Below are 19,819 nucleotides of genomic sequence, written 5' to 3'. Positions count from 1 at the left end.
AGACAATACACAGTTGCTCCTCGACCCACGGTGGGGTTACGTTCCGATAAACCTATCGTAAATCGAAAATATCGTAAGTCGTAAACGCGTTTAATACAATTTGATCAGGTGACCGACTCGCTGCCACCGGCGACTCGCTGTCGTCGACCAGCGTTTGCACTGTCGTAAAGTCGAAGCATCGTAAATTGGGGAGCATCCATTTACAGTGTGTAGATACATGACAAGGAAATAACGTTCAGTGCAAGGTGAAGCCAGCAAAGTCCGATCAAGGATAGTCCGAAGGTCACCAATGAGTTGGCCACCAAAGACAGCTGGTGCCAATTTTGTTTACACCTGAAACTGCAACTCAGGCTTCTGAACGGTCCTTCCATAAGCTAGGGTACTGTCCAATTCACCTCTACCCCATTGCGGACATTGGACTTTGTCTCTGGAACTGATGCGCTACAATGCTGAGAACTATATTCTGCACTCTGTATCTTCCTCCTTGCTCTGTCTATTGTACTTGAGTTTGGCGTGATTGTATTTATGTGTAGCATTATCTGATATGTTTAGATAGCGTGCAAAACAAAGCCTTTAGAGTCAAAAGAGTCAGAGAGCATGGAAACAGACCTTTAGACCGCTGCTCCACCGTGCTGCCCGAACGATGGCTTGGGGCTGCATTGGCTGAGTACAAGTTGACTGGGGGAGTTTCACGCAGTGAACAATTCTAATGGGAGGCTTCAGTCAGAATTAGATTGATAAATGTGCTCCTTGATGTGAGAAGGTGGACAAAAATGCTGGAGAAACTCAGCGCGTGAGGCAGCATCTATGGAGCAAAGGTATATGCGATGTTTCGGGTCGAGACTCTTCGAAGAAGGAATAGATGATGTTTCGGGTCGAGACCCTTCGAAGAAGGAATAGGCGACGTTTCAGGTCTAGACCCTTCGAAGAAGGAATAGGCAACGTTTCGGGTCGAAACGTCACCTATTCCTTCCCTCCCCAGATGCTGCCTCACCCGCTGAGTTTCTCCAGCATTTTTGTCTACCTTCGATTTTTCCAGCATCTGCAGTTCTTTCTTAAACGCTCCATAACGTGAGAAATGGTTTAACCCATTCTCTCTTTTGTGTCTCAGAAACATCATATCAGGTGTCATATTATAACAATTGAGGGGCCTGTCCCACTGTACGAGGTAATTTAAGAGTTCTCCCGAACTCTCCCCTGATTCGAACCCGGTGAATGTCCGTAGCGGGTACGTAGGAGCTCGTGGATGTCACGTAGCGGCTCGTACGATTAAAAGTAACAATTCTTTTCATCACAAGTATTTTTTTACTCGTGGACATTTTTTCACAGTGTTGAAAAAACGTCACGAGTTTACTGGATTTCCCGAGTACCTACCGTTACTCGTACGAGCCGCTACGGGACATCCACGAACCCCTACGGACCCGCTATGTACATTACACGGGCTCGAATCAGGGGAGAACTCGGGAGAATTTTTTCGGCAACTTGCCAGCACCCGTCATGGTCGCGGCAGGTTGGTGAAAATTTTCAACATGTTGAAAATCCAGCGGCGACCAGAAAAAGGTACGACTCGTTGTGGCGACTACTCACCGCCTGTCGCGAGGTGACGCCTGTTTGGTCGTGAGTAGTCGCCCAGTAGTCGTACTTTTTTCTGGTCACCGCTGGATTTTCAACATGTTGAAAATTTTCGGCAACCTGCCGCGACTATGACGGGTGCCAGCAAGTAGCGGAAAAAAGCGCGTAAGTTGGACAGGCCCTTAAAGGTCGGGCTAAATGTGCTACATAGCAGCGAGACACTTTGTACTGTGAAACCCAGTTCCGAGGCATTGTCATTACCATGGACAGGTTGAAATCAAAGATCCTACAGCGAGCAAGACAGACCACTCGATGAAAAAGACGTAGGACGGTCATGGGCAGATTCCTGTGTGATTTTCTGCCCCATTTCCGTTACCGGCTTCCGTCTCCGCACCAAAGATCCCCTTGGATACTAGTGCGGAGACGGGAGCCGGTTACGGAAACATCCTCGTAAAAATAAAAGTTATTTGGTAAAAATCTTTTCCTCATTTTCAGAATTTTAATTTATTAACACAAACTGTTCCCCCGCAACGTTGATTCACTGCGAGTCGGGTCGGGTCGGGTCCGGTTACGGAAATGGATGAAAAAAAGGCCCACGTTCCGTTCTGTTCCGTTACGTACTACACGTCAGCCCGTTGCATTTCGCAGGAGTGGTCTATCTTGGTCTATAGGATCTTTGGTTGAGATGCCAGTCCTGTTTGGACATGGTGATGGAGACTGCTGCTTTCCGACCAGCCTTGCTGTCTCCGACTGCATTTCATCTCTGTTTGATTTGTTGTTTATCTTCTCCCAGCCAATGACCTATTTTACATTTTTCTTGATCTCCGTTCCATTTTTTCACACCGTACTTCCTTATCTCCCTTCTGTATCCCCTTCTCTCCCCTGAGACCCTTCTTCAGAATGAGAGTCAGTCTGGATGCGTCCAGTAAATTGGGGGGGGGGGGGGGGGAGGGGGAAACAAAGAAGGGTCTCGACCCAAAGCATCACCCATTCCTTCTCTCCAGAGTCACTCCAGCGTTTTCGGGTCTACCTTCGGTTCTAACCGGTGTGTCCTTGTTCATTTTCTTCCCCCTAGTTGGGATGACAGCAGCTCCGTCAGCAGTGGAATCAGCGACACCATAGACAACCTCAGCACTGACGACATCAACACCAGCTCCTCGATCAGCTCCTATGCCAACACTCCGGCCACCAGCCGCAAAAACCCTGACAACCAGGTAAAAGCAAATGCTTCAACGGTGCTTTTATAGTCGCGATCACAGAGAATTTCTTTCTCATACTAACGGTCCAGTAGCGTTCCCCCCGCCCCCCCCAATCCACGATTAGCAAGCACACAGAAAGTGTTAAGACCCCGTCCCACTTTCCCGAGTTATTCACTAACTCTCCAGAGTTTTCCCCTTGATTCGAACTCGGGGAATTACGGTAATAGCCGTTCGTAGGTACTCTGGGCTATTTTTTTAACTCGTGGACATTTTTCAACATGTTGAAAAAACGTCCCGACTTACCTGATGCCCCGAGTTCCTACGGCTGCCATTACCAGCCGCTACGAAACATCTACGGACTCCATCGAGCTCGCTACCGTCAGTGGCCGACATTCCCCGAGTTCGAATCGAGGGGAAAACTCGGGAGAGTTCATGAGTAACTCGGAGAAAGTGGGACGGGGGCTTTACAGAAATAGTCCATTGAACCCGAATGTGGAAGATTCTGGGATCAAAGGCCACAGGCTCAGAATTAATGGACGCTCCTTTAGAAAGGAGATGAGGAGGAATTTATTTAGTCAGAGGGAGGTGCATTTGTGGAATTCATTGCCACAGGCAGCTGCGAAAGGCTCGGATAAAGTGGATATGGGAGAGTCTAGGGCCAGAGGTCTTAGCCTCAGGATTCAAACTTAGTAATTGTGATATTACGATTTGTTGAATCTGCAGACTAGATTTATACAATGGCTGTTTATAATGTGACATTCTTACATTATTTATCTTTGGCCTCAGAGACCCACATGTACTGCTGGTCACCTGGATATTATTTTTTTTTTTAATGGTAGTATTTTATCCTTACCTTGAACAATAGAAGTTTTTATCTGGGGATATTTTTAAGGCGGAGATTGACAAATTCTTGATCAGTACGGGTGTCTGGGGTTAACGGGAGAAGGCAGGAGAATGGGGTTATGAGGGAGAGATAGATCAGCCACGATTGAATGGCGGAGTTGACGTGATGGGTCCGAATGGCCTAATTCTGCTCCTATCACTTATGAACTGATGAACACAAGCTGCATACTTCAGATCTCCCCATGCTGTTTATCTCATGGGTGAAAATAAAATGTACCATTTTTAACTGTGAAGGGCGTCTGGTAGATTAAGGCATTTAACTAGATTTGTGAAGTTAGGAATTCCTCATCAACTCACCAACATTTTATATAATTCACATCCGCTTGCACTCCTCAAAAAAAATAATTCCTGAAATAGAATTCCAAATTACCTGGAATTTGATGGTATTTGCCCCCTCGGTAAGCCTTCCCCAACTGCACGTGTGCGCCCGCTACCCCAACTGCGCACGCACGGATACCGGCCCCACTGCGCACGCGCGGGGAGTCGGAGTCCCTACCGCGCCATTTTTAATTGTGACGCGGCTGACGGGCCTCTCCGAACTGCGCAGGCGCCGATGGTCGTAAATATACAGGCACATACTTTTCATCCCGCAAATCATCCGGATTGGACCCCTTCGCGTCTCCCCGTGCGTGCGCAGTGGGCCCGGATTCCGTGCGCGCTCAGTCGGGGGCGGCAGTCGCGCACGCGCCGTTGGCGATGGCTCACCCGGGACGGGAAATTTTCCCGGAATTATTTCATTTCCCTAAAATTACCCGGAGACCACCGGAATTTCCCGAATTTCAGGTAATTTCCTTCAGCGTGGAAAGGCAGCGTTAAAGAGTGATAGTGATTGGGTTGGTGTTTCTGTAGCTACAGACAGATGCAGAGAAGCATTCGGACAGAAACTCTACTTGGTCCGGGGAAGAGGTGAAGAGATCAGACGGTGGGTCCGACAGTGGGATCAAGATGGACGCCAACTCAAAGTGGAGACGGAACCCATCGGACGTCTCCGACGAGTCGGAGAAGAGCAGTTCCAGCAAGAAGGCAACGGTAATTTCCCAGACAGGATCGTGGCGTAGAGGAATGACGGCCCAGATTGGAATCACCACACCCAGGGCAAAGACCTCCACCAACACTCTCAAGGGCCACGGTGCAGGTAAGGAGAAGCAAGCGAGCGATTCGCAAATGGGACTGACAGAGCGCTGGATAACTCAACGGGACTGTCGGGGTCCCTGGACAAGTGTCGAGGGAGGAGGTATAGCGACAGGTGTTGCATCTTCTGCGGTTGCAGGTGAAGGTACCTGGGGAGGGGGTGGCTTGGGTGGGAAGGGATGAGTTAACCAGGGAGTTGATGAGGGAACGGTCTCTGCGGAAGGCGGAAAGTGGTCGAGATGGGTTAGCTGTCCATTGTCAGTAGACAATAGGTGCAGGAGTAGGCCATTTGGCCCCTCGAGCCAGCACCGCCATTCAATGTGATAATTGCTGATCATCCCCAATCAGTACCCCGTTCCTGACTTCTCCCCATATCCCCTGACTCCACTATTTTTAAGGCGGCGGATTAAAGGCGGCGCCGGACATTCGGTGGAAGACTCGTAGTACATTTGGCACGACCTACCTAATATAAATTTCTATCAGAAACTCCCAGGCAAGGAAGTCAGGGAATGTAGAATTCCCACACAGACCTTCCTGTCCTTGGTCTCCTCCATTGTCAGAGTGAGGCTAAACGCAAATTGGAGGAACAGCATCTCATAATTCGCTTGGGCAGCTTACACCCCAGTGGTATGAATATTGATTTCTCTCACCTCAGGTAGCCCTGGCATTCCCTCTCTCTATACCTCCCCCCGCCCATCACACCAGCTTCTCGTTCTCACCCAACAAACAGCCAACAATGGCCTGTTTCCTTTATCTTTGTTACTTATTTGCATACCTTCCATTCATTGTTCTTTATCTCTCGTTTCCCTTATCCCTAACCAGCCTGAAGAAGAGTCTTGACCCGAAACGTCACCCATTCCTTCTCTCCAGAGATGCTGCCTGTCCCGCTGAGTTACTCCAGCATTCTGTGTCTTATCAACTAGGCATCATGTGTGGTACAAACATTGTAGGCCAAAAGGCCTGTTCCTCAGCTGTACTATGTCCTATGTTCTATGTTTGACTGATTAGCATGCAAACAAAAGACTTTTATTGTCCCTCGATACACGTGACAATAATAAACGAAACTAAACTGAATTAGATCCGGAACATTAGCGCAGCGTTAGAATTACTACTTTACAGCGCCAGAGAGGCGGGTTCGATCCTAACGATGGGCGCTAATGGAATGTTGGCCTTCATAAGAAACATATTAGAAACATATAAAATTATATAAGGACTGGACAGGCTAGATGCAGGAAAAAATGTTCCCAATGTTGGGTGTCCAGAACCAGGGGCCACACAGTCTTAGAATAAAGGGGAGGTCATTTAAGACTGTGGTGAGAAAAAAACTTTTTCACCCAGAGTTGTGAATTTGTGGAATTCCCTGCCACAGAGGGCTGTGGAGGCCAAGTCACTGGGTGGATTTAAGAGAGAGTTAAATAGAGCTCTAGGGGCTGGTGGAATCAAGGGATATGGGGAGAAGGCAGGCACGGGTTATTGATTGGGGACGATCAGCCATGATCACAATGAATGGCGGTGCTGGCTCGAAGGGCCGAATGGCCTCCTCCTGCACCTATTTTCTATGTATCTATGTTTCTATGTCTGTATGGAGTTTGTACGTTCTCCCTGTGACTGCGTGGGTTTTCTCTGGGTGCTCCAGTATTCTCCCACACTCCAAAGAGACATCCAGGTTGGCATGTTAATTGGCTTGGGTTAAAATTGTAAATTGTCCCTAGTGTGTAGGATAGTGCAAGTGGACGAAGTGTTTGTTGGTCGGCACAGACTCGGCGGGCTGAAGGGCCTGTTTCCGCGCTATATCCGAAGTTTAGTTTAGTTTAGAGATACAGCGGGGATACAGGCCCTTCAGCTCACAGAGTCCGCGCCGACCAGCGATCCCCACACACTAACACTACCCTACACACACACTAGGGACTATTTACAATTGAACCAAAGCCAATTACCCTACAAACCGATACGTCTTTGGAGTGTGGGAGGAAACCGGAGATCTCGGAGATAACCCACACAGGTCACGGGGAGAACGTGCAAACTCGATACAGACAGCACCGGTAGTCGGGATTGAACCCGGGTCTCTGGCGCTGTGAGGCAGCAACTCTACCGCTGTGCCACTGTGCAGCTAAACTAAGATAAAATATGTTGATACTCAGAAGAAACAGGGCAGTCTGGAGAAGATATTCATTTCACTTAAATCACTGTGATGTTGATGAAGTTGATGTTGATGTATATATGTTTTTTTGTGTAGCTAAAACCGATGACGTTAAGGTATCGGAGAAGGGCCGCTTGTCTCCCAAGTTGACGAACGTTCACCGTTCCCCTTCGGACGCGGGCCGCAGCAGCGGGGACGAAAGGAAGAAGCCCCCTTCCAGCGCGCCGCGCTCGGCCACGGGGACGAACACGTTTGGCTTCAAGAAGCACGGAGGCTCGTCGGGGGGCATCACCATCATCACGGCCAGCGGGGTCACCATCACCAGCGGGTCGGCCACGCTGGGCAAGATGCCCAAGTCGTCAGGCCTGGTGGGCCGAGGGTCCGGGCGGAAAGCCAGCGTGGACGGCTCGCAGAACGCGGAGGAGAGCTACCTTATTCTCAACGGGCGCACCAACCTGCAGTACCGCAGCCTGCCCCGACCCAGCAAGTCCAACAGCCGGGGAACCGGCAACAGGTCCAGCACCAGCAGCATAGACTCCAACATCAGCAGCAAATCGGCCGGGATTCCCGTCTCGAAACTGAAAGAGCCGTCCAAGGCAGTCTCGGGCAACCCCATGCCTCTGTTACCCAACCAGACGGATAGAGAGAAGGGAGTGCAGTCTGACACGGAGTGTGTGCCTTCATTGAACTCGGTCAAAGCCAATCCTTCGCAGATTGCAGCCAACAGCACTCAGGGCACTCGACAGCAAGGATCCAAATACCCTGACATCGCTTCCCCCACCTTACGCAGGTAAGTCATCATACTTCATCATTGCAACCTGTGCATGCAAGACATTGAAAAGACTAGGCTTGTATTCACTGGAGTTTAGAAGGATGAGGGGGCGATCTTATAGAAACATATACAATTATAAAAGGCTGGACATATTTCCAGCAAGATGCAGGAAATATGTTCCCAATGTTGGGTGAGTCCTGAACCAGGGGCCACACAGTCTTAGAATAAAGTGGAGGTTGTTTAAGACTGAGGTGAGAAAAAACTTTTTCACCCAGAGAGTTGTGAATTTGTGGAATTCCCTGCCACAGAGGGCAGTGGAGGCCAAGTCACTGGATGGATTTAGGAGAGAGTTAGATAAAGCTCTAGGGGCTGGTGGAGTCAAGGGATATGGGGAGAAGACAGGAACGGGTTATTGATTGGGGATGATCAGCCATGATCACAATGAATGGCGGTGCTGGCTCGAAGGGCCGAATGGCCTCCTCCTGCACCTGTTCTCTATGTTTCTAATTGAGCGCAAATTATTTTTTTTAATTTCATTAATGACTGTGTTTCATTTGTCAAACGCTGTGAGCTGGCTTTCCATTGGGCTGTCCAATATGTTAAGAGAGTTCCATCTGAATATCGAGACACAAAAGCTGGAGTAACTCAGCGGGACAGGCAGCATCTCTGGAGAAAAGGAATAGGTGACGTTTCGGATCGAGACCGATCTTCAGACTGAGAGTCGGGGGAAAGTGAACTGAGAAATATAGACGGTGATATAGAGAGAGAGAGAGAACAAATGAATGAAAGATATGCAAAGTTACGATGATGAAGGAAACCGGCCATTGGTAGCCGTTAGCTAGGTGAAAACGGGTTACAGACAATGAGACTCATCAAGACGACAGTGAAATCTTTCTTTCATTTGTTCTATATCACCGTCTATTTCTCTCTTCCTTTTCCCTTCACTCTCAGTCTGAAGAAGGGTCTCTACTGTCAGAGTGAGACCAAGTCAAGTCAAGTCAAGTCAAGTTTATTTGTCACATACACATACGAGATGTGCAGTGAAATGAAAGTGGCAATGCTCGCGGACTTTTGTGCAAAAGACAAACAACAAAACAACCAAACAAATTATAAACACAATCATAACACACATTTTCTTTTACATAATAAATAATGGAAGGAAAAACGTTCAGTAGAGTTAGTCCCTGGTGAGATAGGTGTTTACAGTCCGAATTGCCTCTGGGAAGAAACTCCTTCTCAACCTCTCCGTTCTCACCGCATGGCAACGGAGGCGTTTGCCTGACCGTAGCAGCTGGAACAGTCCGTTGCAGGGGTGGAAGGGGTCTCCCATGATTTTGTTTGCTCTGGAGTTGCACCCTCTGTTGTATAGTTCCTGCAGGGGGGCGAGTGAAGTTCCCATAGTGCGTTCGGCCGACCCAAAGCAAATCAGGGGAGCAGCACCTCATATTTCGCTTGGGTAGCTTACACCCTACTGGTATGAACAATAACCTCTACAACCCCAAGTAACCCTTGCTGTCCCTCCCTCTCCATGCCTCGCCCTTCCTATTGCACCGACCAGTCTGACTGTCCCCTGATGAAATGTTACCTTTGTTTGTTTCATTGTCACCTTCTCCTAGCTCCCAATGATCTAATCTACATTTTCCTCGTTCACATCCCCTTTAATATCTCGTTTTAACACCTTCCCGTTCCTTATCTCTATGTCTCCCTCTCCCCTGACTTCTCGGTCTGAAGAAGGGTCTTGACCTAAAACTCCACCCATTCCTTCTCACCAGAGACGCTGCCTGAACGGCTGAGTTACTCCAGCATTTTGTGTCTATCTTCGGTGAAAACCATCTGCAGTTCCTTTCTGCACAGTTGAACTGCTCATAAGCTTGGAGGAGGCAAGGAGCCAACAATTGAATTGGATGAATGAATGAATAAGTTTATTGGCCAAGTATTCACATACAAGGAATTTGCCTTGGTGCTCCACCCGCAAGTGACAACATGACATACAGTGGCAGTTAGGAATGACACATAAAACATTAAACATTAATAATAAAACCTTATTGATTAAACGTGAATTAAATTAAATACCAGAGCAAAAGAGAGGCTACAGAGTTTTGGTTATTGAGTAGAGCTACTACTCGTGGGGAAAAAAAGCTGTTTTTATATCTGGCTGTGGCAGCTTTGACAATCCGGAGTCGCCTTCCAGAAGGAAGTGATTCAAAGAGTTTGTGGCCAGGGTGAGAGGGGTCAGAGATGATCTTACCCTTGCGCTTCCTGGCCCTTGCAGTGTACAGTTCATCAATGGAGAGAAGTTTGCAGGAAGGAAAAGTGGAATTGAATTGAATGCGTTATTGCCCCAAGTGACAAGTCCCAGTGAAATTCTTTGCTTGCATACCCAAGGGTGCTGACAGAGTTGCACAGTACCCCCCCCGCGCCAGGTCCCCCTTTGCCCTCCCCCCCCCCCCCCCCCCCCTCACAGCAGTCCCCACACACCGAGTCCCCGTTGTCCGATCTCTCGGCAGCGGCAATGGGAGAAATGAACAAACATACAAATCTAAAGGACATTATATAATCCAGCCCCTGGGATTCATTAGTTAAACAATGATGCCCAGTGTAAAAGCACCTCACAAACCGCAGACTGCAGAATCACTGACGGGAAAACACAGTAAAAGTGATTAAGAAGAGTAATTTGATAGGTGATTTAAAACAATTTGGAATGCAAGCCTGATCCTAAATGTCATCGTTGCGAAAATTAGCTTTAATGACTGGTCTGTTCTCAATATTGCCACATTTAATAACATCAAATATTTGTGATTGACTGCTAATTTTATAGCCTCAGTCCCCACACAAGAAACTAAACTAAATATTAATACTAATTACAATGTGGTGCTTTGACTTGCTCCTCCATTCATCCCCCGTTTTCCTTAGTTTTGAAGCACGGAAACAGGCCCTTCGGCCCACCGAGTCCATGCCGACCAGCGATCCCCTCATTTCCCCTCTTTAGAAAACAAATCTTTTCCCACCATTAGAAAGGGTCCCGACCCGAAACATCACCTATCCATGTTCTCCAGGGATGCTGCCTGATCTGCTGAGTTACTCCAGCACTTAGTGTCTTTCCTTGGTAAATGAGTATCTGCAGTTCTTTGTTTCTACTTTATCCACCGTGTGTCTTTTAAATGACAATAGACAATAGGTGCAGGAGTAGGCCATTCGGCCCTTCGAGCTAGCACCGCCATTCAATATGATCATGGCTGATCATCCGCATTCAGTACCCCGTTCCTGCCTTCTCCCCATATCCCCTGACTCCGCTATCTTTAAGAGCTCTATCTAACTCTCTCCTGAAAGCATTCAGAGAATTGGCCTCCACTGCCTTCTGAGGCAGAGAATTTCACATATTCACAACCCTCTGTGAAAAAGTGTTTCCTCTTCTCCGTTCTAAATGGCCTACCCTTATTAACATAGAAACATAGAAAATAGGTGCAGGAGGAGGCCATTCGGCACTTTGAGCCAGCACCACCATTCATTGTGATCATGGCTGATCGTCCCCAATCAATAACCCGTGCCTGCCTTCTCCCCATATCCATTGACCCCACTAGCCCCTAGAGCTCTATCTAACTCTCTTAAATCCTTATTCTTAAACTGTGGCCCTTGGTTCTGGACTCCCCCAACATCGGGAACATATTTCCTGCCTCTAGCCTGTCTAAACCCTCAATAATCTTCTATGTTTCAATAACATCCCCTCTCATCCTAAATTCCAGAGGCATGGACTTTTATAGTTCATGCCTCAACTGTCTCCTCTGGCAGCTTGCTCCACCCTCCGAGTTAAAATGTTGCCTCTCTCACTGCAAACCTATGTCCTCTGGTTCTTGATAACTCACCCTATTCTCAGCGGGTGAGGCAGCCTCGTGCAATCCTTGCATGTCTCACCCGCTGAGTTTCTCCAGCATTTTTGTCTCCCTTCGATTTTTCCAGCATCTGTAGTTCTTTCTTAAACGTGTTCACAGAAGGTGCGCGGCTTTGCGTAGGACACGGTACAGCCGGAGCTCGGCCGCGCTCGGGGCGAGCGCTCGGCGGCCGGATGATTACGGGGGGATAAATCCGGCTGCGGGCCGGATGATTTCGGGTTGCGGGCCGCATTCGGCCAGGGGGCCGCAGGTTGCCGACCTCTGCTCTAAACTAAACTAAAAATCTATCCTGTCAAGTCTCAGTGTAATTTTGTGTGCTTCAGGGCACAATATGAAGTCAAGTCAAGTCAAGTCAAGTTTATTTGTCACACATACGAGATGGGCAGTGAAATGAAAGTGGCAATGCTCACGGACTTTTGTGCAAAAGACAAACAACAAAACAACCAAACAAATTATAAACACAATCATAACACACATATTATTTTACATAATAAATAATGGAAGGAAAAACGTTCAGTAGAGTTAGTCCCTGGTGAGATAGGCGTTTACAGTCCGAATTGCCTCTGGGAAGAAACTCCTTCTCAACCTCTCCGTTCTCACCGCATGGCAACGGAGGCGTTTGCCTGACCGTAGCAGCTGGAACAGTCCGTTGTAGGGGTGGAAGAGGTCTCCCATGATTTTATTTGCTCTGGAGTTGCACCTCCTGTTGTATAGTTCCTGCAGGGGGGCGAGTGAAGTTCGGCTGAACGCACACTACTCTCTGCAGAGCCTTCTTGTCCTTGGCAGAGCAATTCCCAAACCAGATGGTAATGTTCCCGGAAAAGATGCTTTCCACCGCCGCTGCGTAGAAGCACTGGAGGATCCTCGGAGACACTCTGAATTTCCTCAATTGCCTGAGGTGGTAAAGGCGCTGCCTTGCCTTTGAATGCATGCTTTACACGTTTTAAGAATAAAGACATTCCCCAGAAACTAAAGACCAGTGTCACATAAGGCTTCCTTTATTTTGTTGATAAATGGTAGCGGCAAACTTCGCAATTATTGACTTCAACCGCAAACCTTAATCAAGATCCCACATGTGATGTTGGTAGAAACTCTGCTTGCTTGAAGCAGCCCAAGGCAAAGATATAAATGATCAAAACCTCTTTACAGTCGCAAATTAATTTAACACTTGTACCATTATCTAGGTTAAATTACCCCGATGAAAAGACTCACTTCATCCATCAGCACTTCTTTAAAATAATAATGGATTGTGAGGATTAGGTATTAAATTCTGTCTAGACGTCAGGCGAAAGAGAGCACGTCTTTGAAAATAGAAGTATTTAATCATTTTAAACAAAGGGCTGCGTTTGGAAAATGTCAAGAGTTTTTCCAGCCACTTCTCAGCTGTGTCATTCGGTAAACTTAATTTTTTTTTTCCACCCAGCCAGTGCCTCCAGGTGTTGGTTTGGATAGGAACAATAGTGTATTGTTGAAATTAAAGACACCACTTTAAGACTTTTTGTCTTTCTGTTAAAACAGACTGTTCGGGGTCAAACCAAGTGCCAAGCAAGTTCCTGTCACAACTGTGGATAACATGAAGAACTCCACCGTCATTTCCAATCCCCACGCCACGATGAACCAGCAGAGCAGCCTGGAGTCTCCCCCCTCCTGCCTGGGCAGCGGAGGCAGCAGCCCGCTCTACGGCAAGGCCTCGGACATGATACAGTCCCCCCTGGCTTCCAGCCCAGCTTCGCTCCATTCCAACGGGGCTCCGTGGGGCACCAGCCTGACCAGCTCCTCCACCATCAGTAAGGAGGGCCTTGGATACCAGTCGATAAGCAGCCTGCACACCAGCTGCGAGTCCATCGACGTGTCTCTCGGCAGCAACGGTGGGGGTCTCAGCCACCACAACTCGTGCGGAGGGCTGATGCCTTCCTCCAAAGACGACTGTCTTACTCCTTTCGTCAGGACCAGCAGCATTAAGACGTCGTTGCCTGAGAGGTAGGAAATGCGGCCAATCTTGTGCGACACGTTCTTGACAAATTAAAAAATCTATTCGCTCCTTTTTTCACCAAGGATCCCATTTAGTTTCATCATTCGCAACAGAACTAGTGACATGTTGTGGGGCTAAGAAAGGGAGGAGAAAGTAAGGACTACCTGAAATTAGAGAAGTCAATGTTCATGCCACTGGGGTGCAGATTGCCCAAGCAAAATATGAGGTGCTGCTCCTCCAATTGGAGGAGCAGCACCTCATATTGCGCTTAGGCAGTTTGCACCCCAGCGGTATGAACATTAACTTCTCTAATTTCACATATTCAATAGGCAATAGGTGCAGGAGTAGGCCATTTGGCCCTTTAAGCCAGCACCGCCATTCAATGTGATCATGGCTGATCATCCCCAATCAGTACTCCATTCCTGCCTTCTCCCCATATCCCCTGACTCCGCTATTTTTAAGAGCCCTATCTGGCTCTCTCTTGAAAGCATCCAGAGAACCTGCCTCTGCCGCCCTCTGAGGGAGAGAATTCCACACTCACCACTCTCTGTGAGAAAAAGTGTTTCCTCGTCTCCGTTCTAAATGGCCTTACTTTCTCCTCCCCTTCTCAGCTCTCCCTCAGCCCCCTGGCTCCACCTCTTCCCTTCTTTCTTCTTCCCCCCCACAACCTCACATCAGTATGAAGAAAGGTTTTGGCCCGAAATGTTGCCTATTTTCTTTGCTCCATAGATGCTGCCTCACCCGCTGAGTTTCTCAAGCATTTTTGTCTGCCTTCGATTTTCCAGCATCTGCAGTTCCTTCTTAAACATGTTGTTGGGCAAAGGTTTGTCTTTAGTCTCTTGGCTCAACAAATGCATATTATTTCTCCTTCATTGTATATTCAACCATAGAATCGTACAGAACGGAAACAGGCCCTTCGGCCCTACAGCCCCATGCCGACCAACTTTCACCATCGACACTACATTTGGCTCATATCCCTTCAAGCCTCTCCTATCCACGCACCTGTCCAAATGTTTCTTAAATGTTGTGATAGTCCCGGCCTCAACGACCTCCATTGGCAGTTCACTCCGGAAATGCTGACGCTGCCCAAGCAGCTGAGGCTCGCCTGCAGTCTGTCTGTCTGACTGGACGTACGTTGGACGTATGTTTTAGTTTATTTTTAGTTGTGTATGTGTGTGGGGGGGCGGAGGAAACTGGTTTTACTCTCTTCCTTCGGGGGGGATGCAACCTTTTCTTTGTCGTATCCCCATCTCCGTCTCCGTCTGCGCTGAGGCCTCATCGCGGAGCTGGCGGCCTCCAACTGGAGCCGACCTTGAGGCTCCAGGGGCAGAGCCAGGACTCACCATCGCGAAGCTGGCCGACTTCGGGGCTGTGGTGGCGCGGCGGCCCGACTTCGGAGCCTCGGAGGCTTCGTCCGCGGGCCCAGTGGACGACAACATCGGGAGCTCGCAGGTCACAGGTTGGTGACCGGTCCTCCGGAGCTCCCACAACAACAGCTTCGTCCTCTAGACTGGAGGGTGGCAGCTTCCTTCTCCCCCGGGACGCGGGGTTTGAACCGGCCCGTTCGCGGAACTCGGATTCGGCCGCGGGACTTTCCATCACCCGGCGGGGGGGCCCAACATCGAAAGCCTGGATCGCCTCAACGCAGAGGGAGAACAAGGAAGGAAGAGACAAGGACCTTAAGACTTCTGCCTTCCATCACAGTGAGGAGGTGCCTGGTAGACTCACTGTGGTGGATGTTAAACTGTGTTAAGTGTGTGTTCTGTTATTTTATTCTCTGTCATGACTGCAAGGCACGTAATTTCATTCAAACTAAAAGTTTGAATGGTATGTTGGCTTTCATAGCAAGAGGATTTGAGTATAGGAGCAGGGAGGTTCTACTGCAGTTGTACAGGGTCTTGGTGAGACCACACCTGGAGTATTGCGTGCAGTTTTGGTCTCCAAATCTGAGGAAGGACATTATTGCCATAGAGGGAGTGCAGAGAAGGTTCACCAGACTGATTCATGGGATGTCAGGACTGTCTTATGAAGAAAGACTGGATAGACTTGGTTTATACGCTCTAGAATTTAGGAGATTGAGAGGGGATCTTATAGAAACTTACAAAATTCTTAAGGGGTTGGACAGGCTAGATGCAGGAAGATTGTTCCCAATGTTGGGGAAGTCCAGGACAAGGGGTCACAGCTTAAGGATAAGGGGGAAATCCTTTAAAACCGAGATGAGGAGAACTTTTTTCACACAGAGAGTGGTGAATCTCTGGAACTCTCTGCCACAGAGGGTAGTTGAAGCCAGTTCATTGGCTATATTTAAGAGGGAGTTAGATGTGGCCCTTGTGGCCAAGGGGATCAGAGGGTATGGAGAGAAGGCAGGTACGGGATACTGAGTTGGATGATCAGCCAGGATCATATTAAATGGCGGTGCAGACTCGAAGGGCCGAATGGCCTACTCCTGCACCTAATTTCTATGTTTCTATGTCAATAAAGGATACTTTACGATATATACTTTGTGTAAAACAAGCTGCCCCACAGGTTCCTATTAAATCGTCCCTCCTCACCTTAAACCTATGTCCTCTGGTTCTTGATTCCAAAAGATTAGCCAAATGAGCAGTCAGTGATATAGATATTCAGAAAAAGAATTCAGGAAATTCTTACAGCACGCATTTGGTATCATTGACCAAAGATACATTAATCCCTGAGGGATCAAAATATCATTATAACTTTATTAGTCATAGAGAGAGTCATGGAGCCTCACAACTCGCCCACACCAGCCAACATAGAAAATAGGTGCAGGAGGAGGCCATACGACCCTTCGAGCCAGCACCGCCATTCATTGTGATCATGGCTGATCGTCCCCAATCAATAACCCGTGCCTGCCTCCTCGCCATATCCCTTGACTCCACTAGCCCCCTAGAGCTCTATCTAATTCTCTCTTAAATCCATCCAGTGACTTGGCCTCCACTGCCCTCTGTGGCAGGGAATTCCATAAATTCACAACTCTCTGGGTGAAAACATTTTTTTCTCGCCTCAGTCTTAAATGACCTCCCCTTTATTCTAAGACTGTTGCCCCTGGTTCTGGACTCACCCAACATTGGGAAATTTTTTCCTGCATCTAGCTTGTCCAGTCCTTTTATAATTTTATATGTTTCTATAAGATATCCCCCCATCTTTCTAAACTCCAGTGAATACAAGCCTACATGTCCCATCTACACTAGTCCCACCTCCCTGCGTTTGGCCCACATTCCTCTAACCTGTCCTGTCCATGTACTAGAACATAGAAAATAGGTGCAAGAGTAGGCCATTCGGCCCTTCGAGCCTGCACCGCCATTCAATATGATTATGGCTGATCATCCAACTCAGTATCCCGTACCTGCCTTCTCTCCATACCCCCTGATCCCTTTAGCCACAAGGGCCACATCTAATTCCCTCTTAACTAACTCCGGCAGCTCGTTCCATTCGCCCACCACCCTTTGCTTGAAGAAATTACCCCTCAGATTCTTATTAAACCTTCCCCCCCCCCCCCCTCACCATAAACCTATGTCCTCTGGTTCTCGATTCCCCTACTCTGGGCAAGAGACTGCCATTGATGAATGTATTTTTCCTGAGCATCGGAAATGGGTTCTGACCTGTTTGTGCTCTGTTGCACTATAATATTCTGGGCTTATCGAACCGATGCACGGAAATGTCAGTCACTGGCATGTGGATAGTAGCACCACAGTTTATTAGTAAGGGGAATTGGCCGGGCTGCTGAACCAGATGCATGAGATAATCAGAAGGAAGAGAATGCACGATCATGCTTGGAATTTTTCAAACGAGGAAGACTATTAAATCCAAACTTTCATCCATATCTTTTGCAATTAATTATTGATCTCCACGTGAGGAATCTTGGGCTAGCATTACGTCGTCCTGGTGTAAATGGCAAAAACATATTGTAGCAATTTGAACTCAATCCCTCAATTAGGAGCGGCACTGTAGCGCAGCGGTAGAGTTCCCGCCTCACAGCATCAGAGACCCGCATTCGATCCTCACCACGAGTGCCGTCTGCGTGGAGTTTGCACGTTCTCCCCGTGACTGCGTGGGTTTTCCCCGGGTGCTGCGGTTTCCTCCCACACTCCACAAAGTCGTGCAGGTTTGAGGGTTTAACAAGGAACTGCAGATGCTGGAAAATCGAAGGTACACAAAAAATGCTGGAGAAACTCAGCGGGTGAGGCAGCATCTATACCTTCAGGTTCGAGGGTTATTTGGCTTCTGTAAATTGCCCCTAATGTGTCAGATAGAACAGTGTACAAGTGATCGCTGGTCGGCTTGGACTTGGGGCCGTTTCTGCACTGTATCACTAAACTAAAGGGGTGAATATACCTCTCACACACCTCTCACACACCGCTTGTCCGGGGACAGACACTTTGGGAATTACAAATTCCTGGACAGAATGAGACATGCTGGCTGAATCACTATGGAATGGTTTGAGTTCCTGTCGAAGACTGGCATATGCCCAAGTCAAGTCAAGTTGAGTTTATTGTCATAGGCATAGTCACGGGGAGGTTTGGGTACAACCAGCTCCAACCAGCATTAAATCCACAATCATTTCTCTCCTGCTCAGTTCTCTCAGGGCTCAGGTGGACCCGCGGTAGAGTTGTTGCTGTTTCCCAGCGCCAGAGACCCGGGTTCCATCCTGACTACTACGATCCTGTCTCTACGGAATTTGTACGTTCTCCCCATGACATGTACAGATTTTCTCCGGGTGCTCTGGTTTCCTCCCACATTCCAAAGACGTACAGGTTTGTAGGTTAATTGGCTTTGGTAAAATTGTAAATTAACCTTAATGCATAGGATAGGAGTCTGAAGAAGGGTTTCGACCCGAAACGTTGACTCTTTCCTTCGCTCCATAGATGCTGCCTCACCTGCTGAGTTTCTCCAGCATTTTTGTCTACCTAGGATTAGAGCATGGTGTGATCTGGTCGGCACGGACTTGGTGGGCCAAGGGGATTGTTTCCGCACTGTGTCTCTAAAGTTTAAAGTTTCTAAATGTAATTAATGCCATCCTGAGAGGTGAATCTTCTGAATATGCTAATATTTTGTCCAAATATGTAAATATTGTCCAATTTAAATAATCGTTCATATGAACAAAATATCACTTTAAAACCTCCTCCTTGTCCATTGATCCCAATGTTGGGTGAGTCCAGAACCAGGGGCCACAGTCTTAGAATAAAGGGGAGGCCATTTAAGACTGAGGAGAGAAAAAACTTTTTCACCCAGAGGGTTGTGAATTTGTGGAATTCCCTGCCACGGAGGGCAGTGGAGGCAAGTCACTGGGTGGATTTAAGAGGGAGTTAGATGGAGCTCTAGGGGCTAGTGGAGTCAAGGGATATGGGGAGAAGGCAGGCACGGGTTATTGATTGGGGACAATCAACCATGATCACAATGAATGGCGGTGCTGGCTGGCAGGTCCGAATGGCCTCCTCCTGCACCTATTTTCCATGTTACTAAGTTTCTATGATATCATTGCCTGGAAATTCATTGCCAGCTGGATAACACAAGCACACTAGACCTCTTCAGAAATTAATTTTGTTGAACCATGTGGGAATGAATTTTTAGAGACACACAACACATGCGTTAGTGCACAAGGGACAAGATGTTATTCTCTCGCAAGGAGTTTAGCAACTAAGAATTTATCTTGCCAAAGTTTAAGTTGCTGAATTTTCAAAAAAAATGACCCCTGATTTTTTTTTCAAGCTGCTACATGCAAATCAACAAATGCCAACAAACCAAAGAATAGGTTAGTGCTGCTCCCTTGATCCCGGTTCGATCTTAGTCTCTTCAGATTCAGATTCAGATTCAATTTTAATTGTCATTGTCAGTGTACAGTACAGAGACAACAAAATGCATTTAGCATCTCCCTGAAAGAGCGACATAGCAAATGATTTGAATAAATAATAATAAGTGTCCGGGGGGGGTGGGGTGATGATTGGCAGTCACCGAGGTACGTTGTTGAGTAGAGTGACAGCCGCCGGGAAGAAGCTGTTCCTCGACCTGCTGGTTCGGCAACGGAGAGACCTGTAGCGCCTCCCGGATGGTAGGAGGGTAAACAGTCCATGGTTGGGGTGAGAGCAGTCCTTGGCGATGCTGAGTGCCCTCCGCAGACAGCGCTTGCTTTGGACAGACTCAATGGAGGGGAGCGAGGAACCGGTGATGCGTTGGGCAATTTTCACCACCCTCTGCAATGCCTTCCGGTCGGAGACAGAGCAG

The 19,819-nt window shown here is 48.0% G+C and overlaps 1 protein-coding gene across 1 annotated transcript in view; it reads left to right on the top strand.

Annotated features, from left to right (window-relative positions):
- Positions 1-19,819, top strand: part of nav2a (neuron navigator 2a) — a 572,427-nt gene that overhangs the window by 469,659 nt on the left and 82,949 nt on the right. The window contains 4 exon segments of the mRNA XM_055649181.1: positions 2,648-2,786; positions 4,524-4,809; positions 7,042-7,735; positions 13,126-13,587. Of these exon segments, the coding sequence (XP_055505156.1) occupies positions 2,648-2,786; positions 4,524-4,809; positions 7,042-7,735; positions 13,126-13,587 (1,581 nt within the window).

Source organism: Leucoraja erinacea, chromosome 18 (genome assembly GCF_028641065.1).
Source record: "Leucoraja erinacea ecotype New England chromosome 18, Leri_hhj_1, whole genome shotgun sequence".
Classification (NCBI taxonomy): domain Eukaryota; kingdom Metazoa; phylum Chordata; class Chondrichthyes; order Rajiformes; family Rajidae; genus Leucoraja; species Leucoraja erinaceus.
Note: the sequence above shows the minus strand (reverse complement) of the source record. Positions and strands in the feature narration are given on the sequence as shown.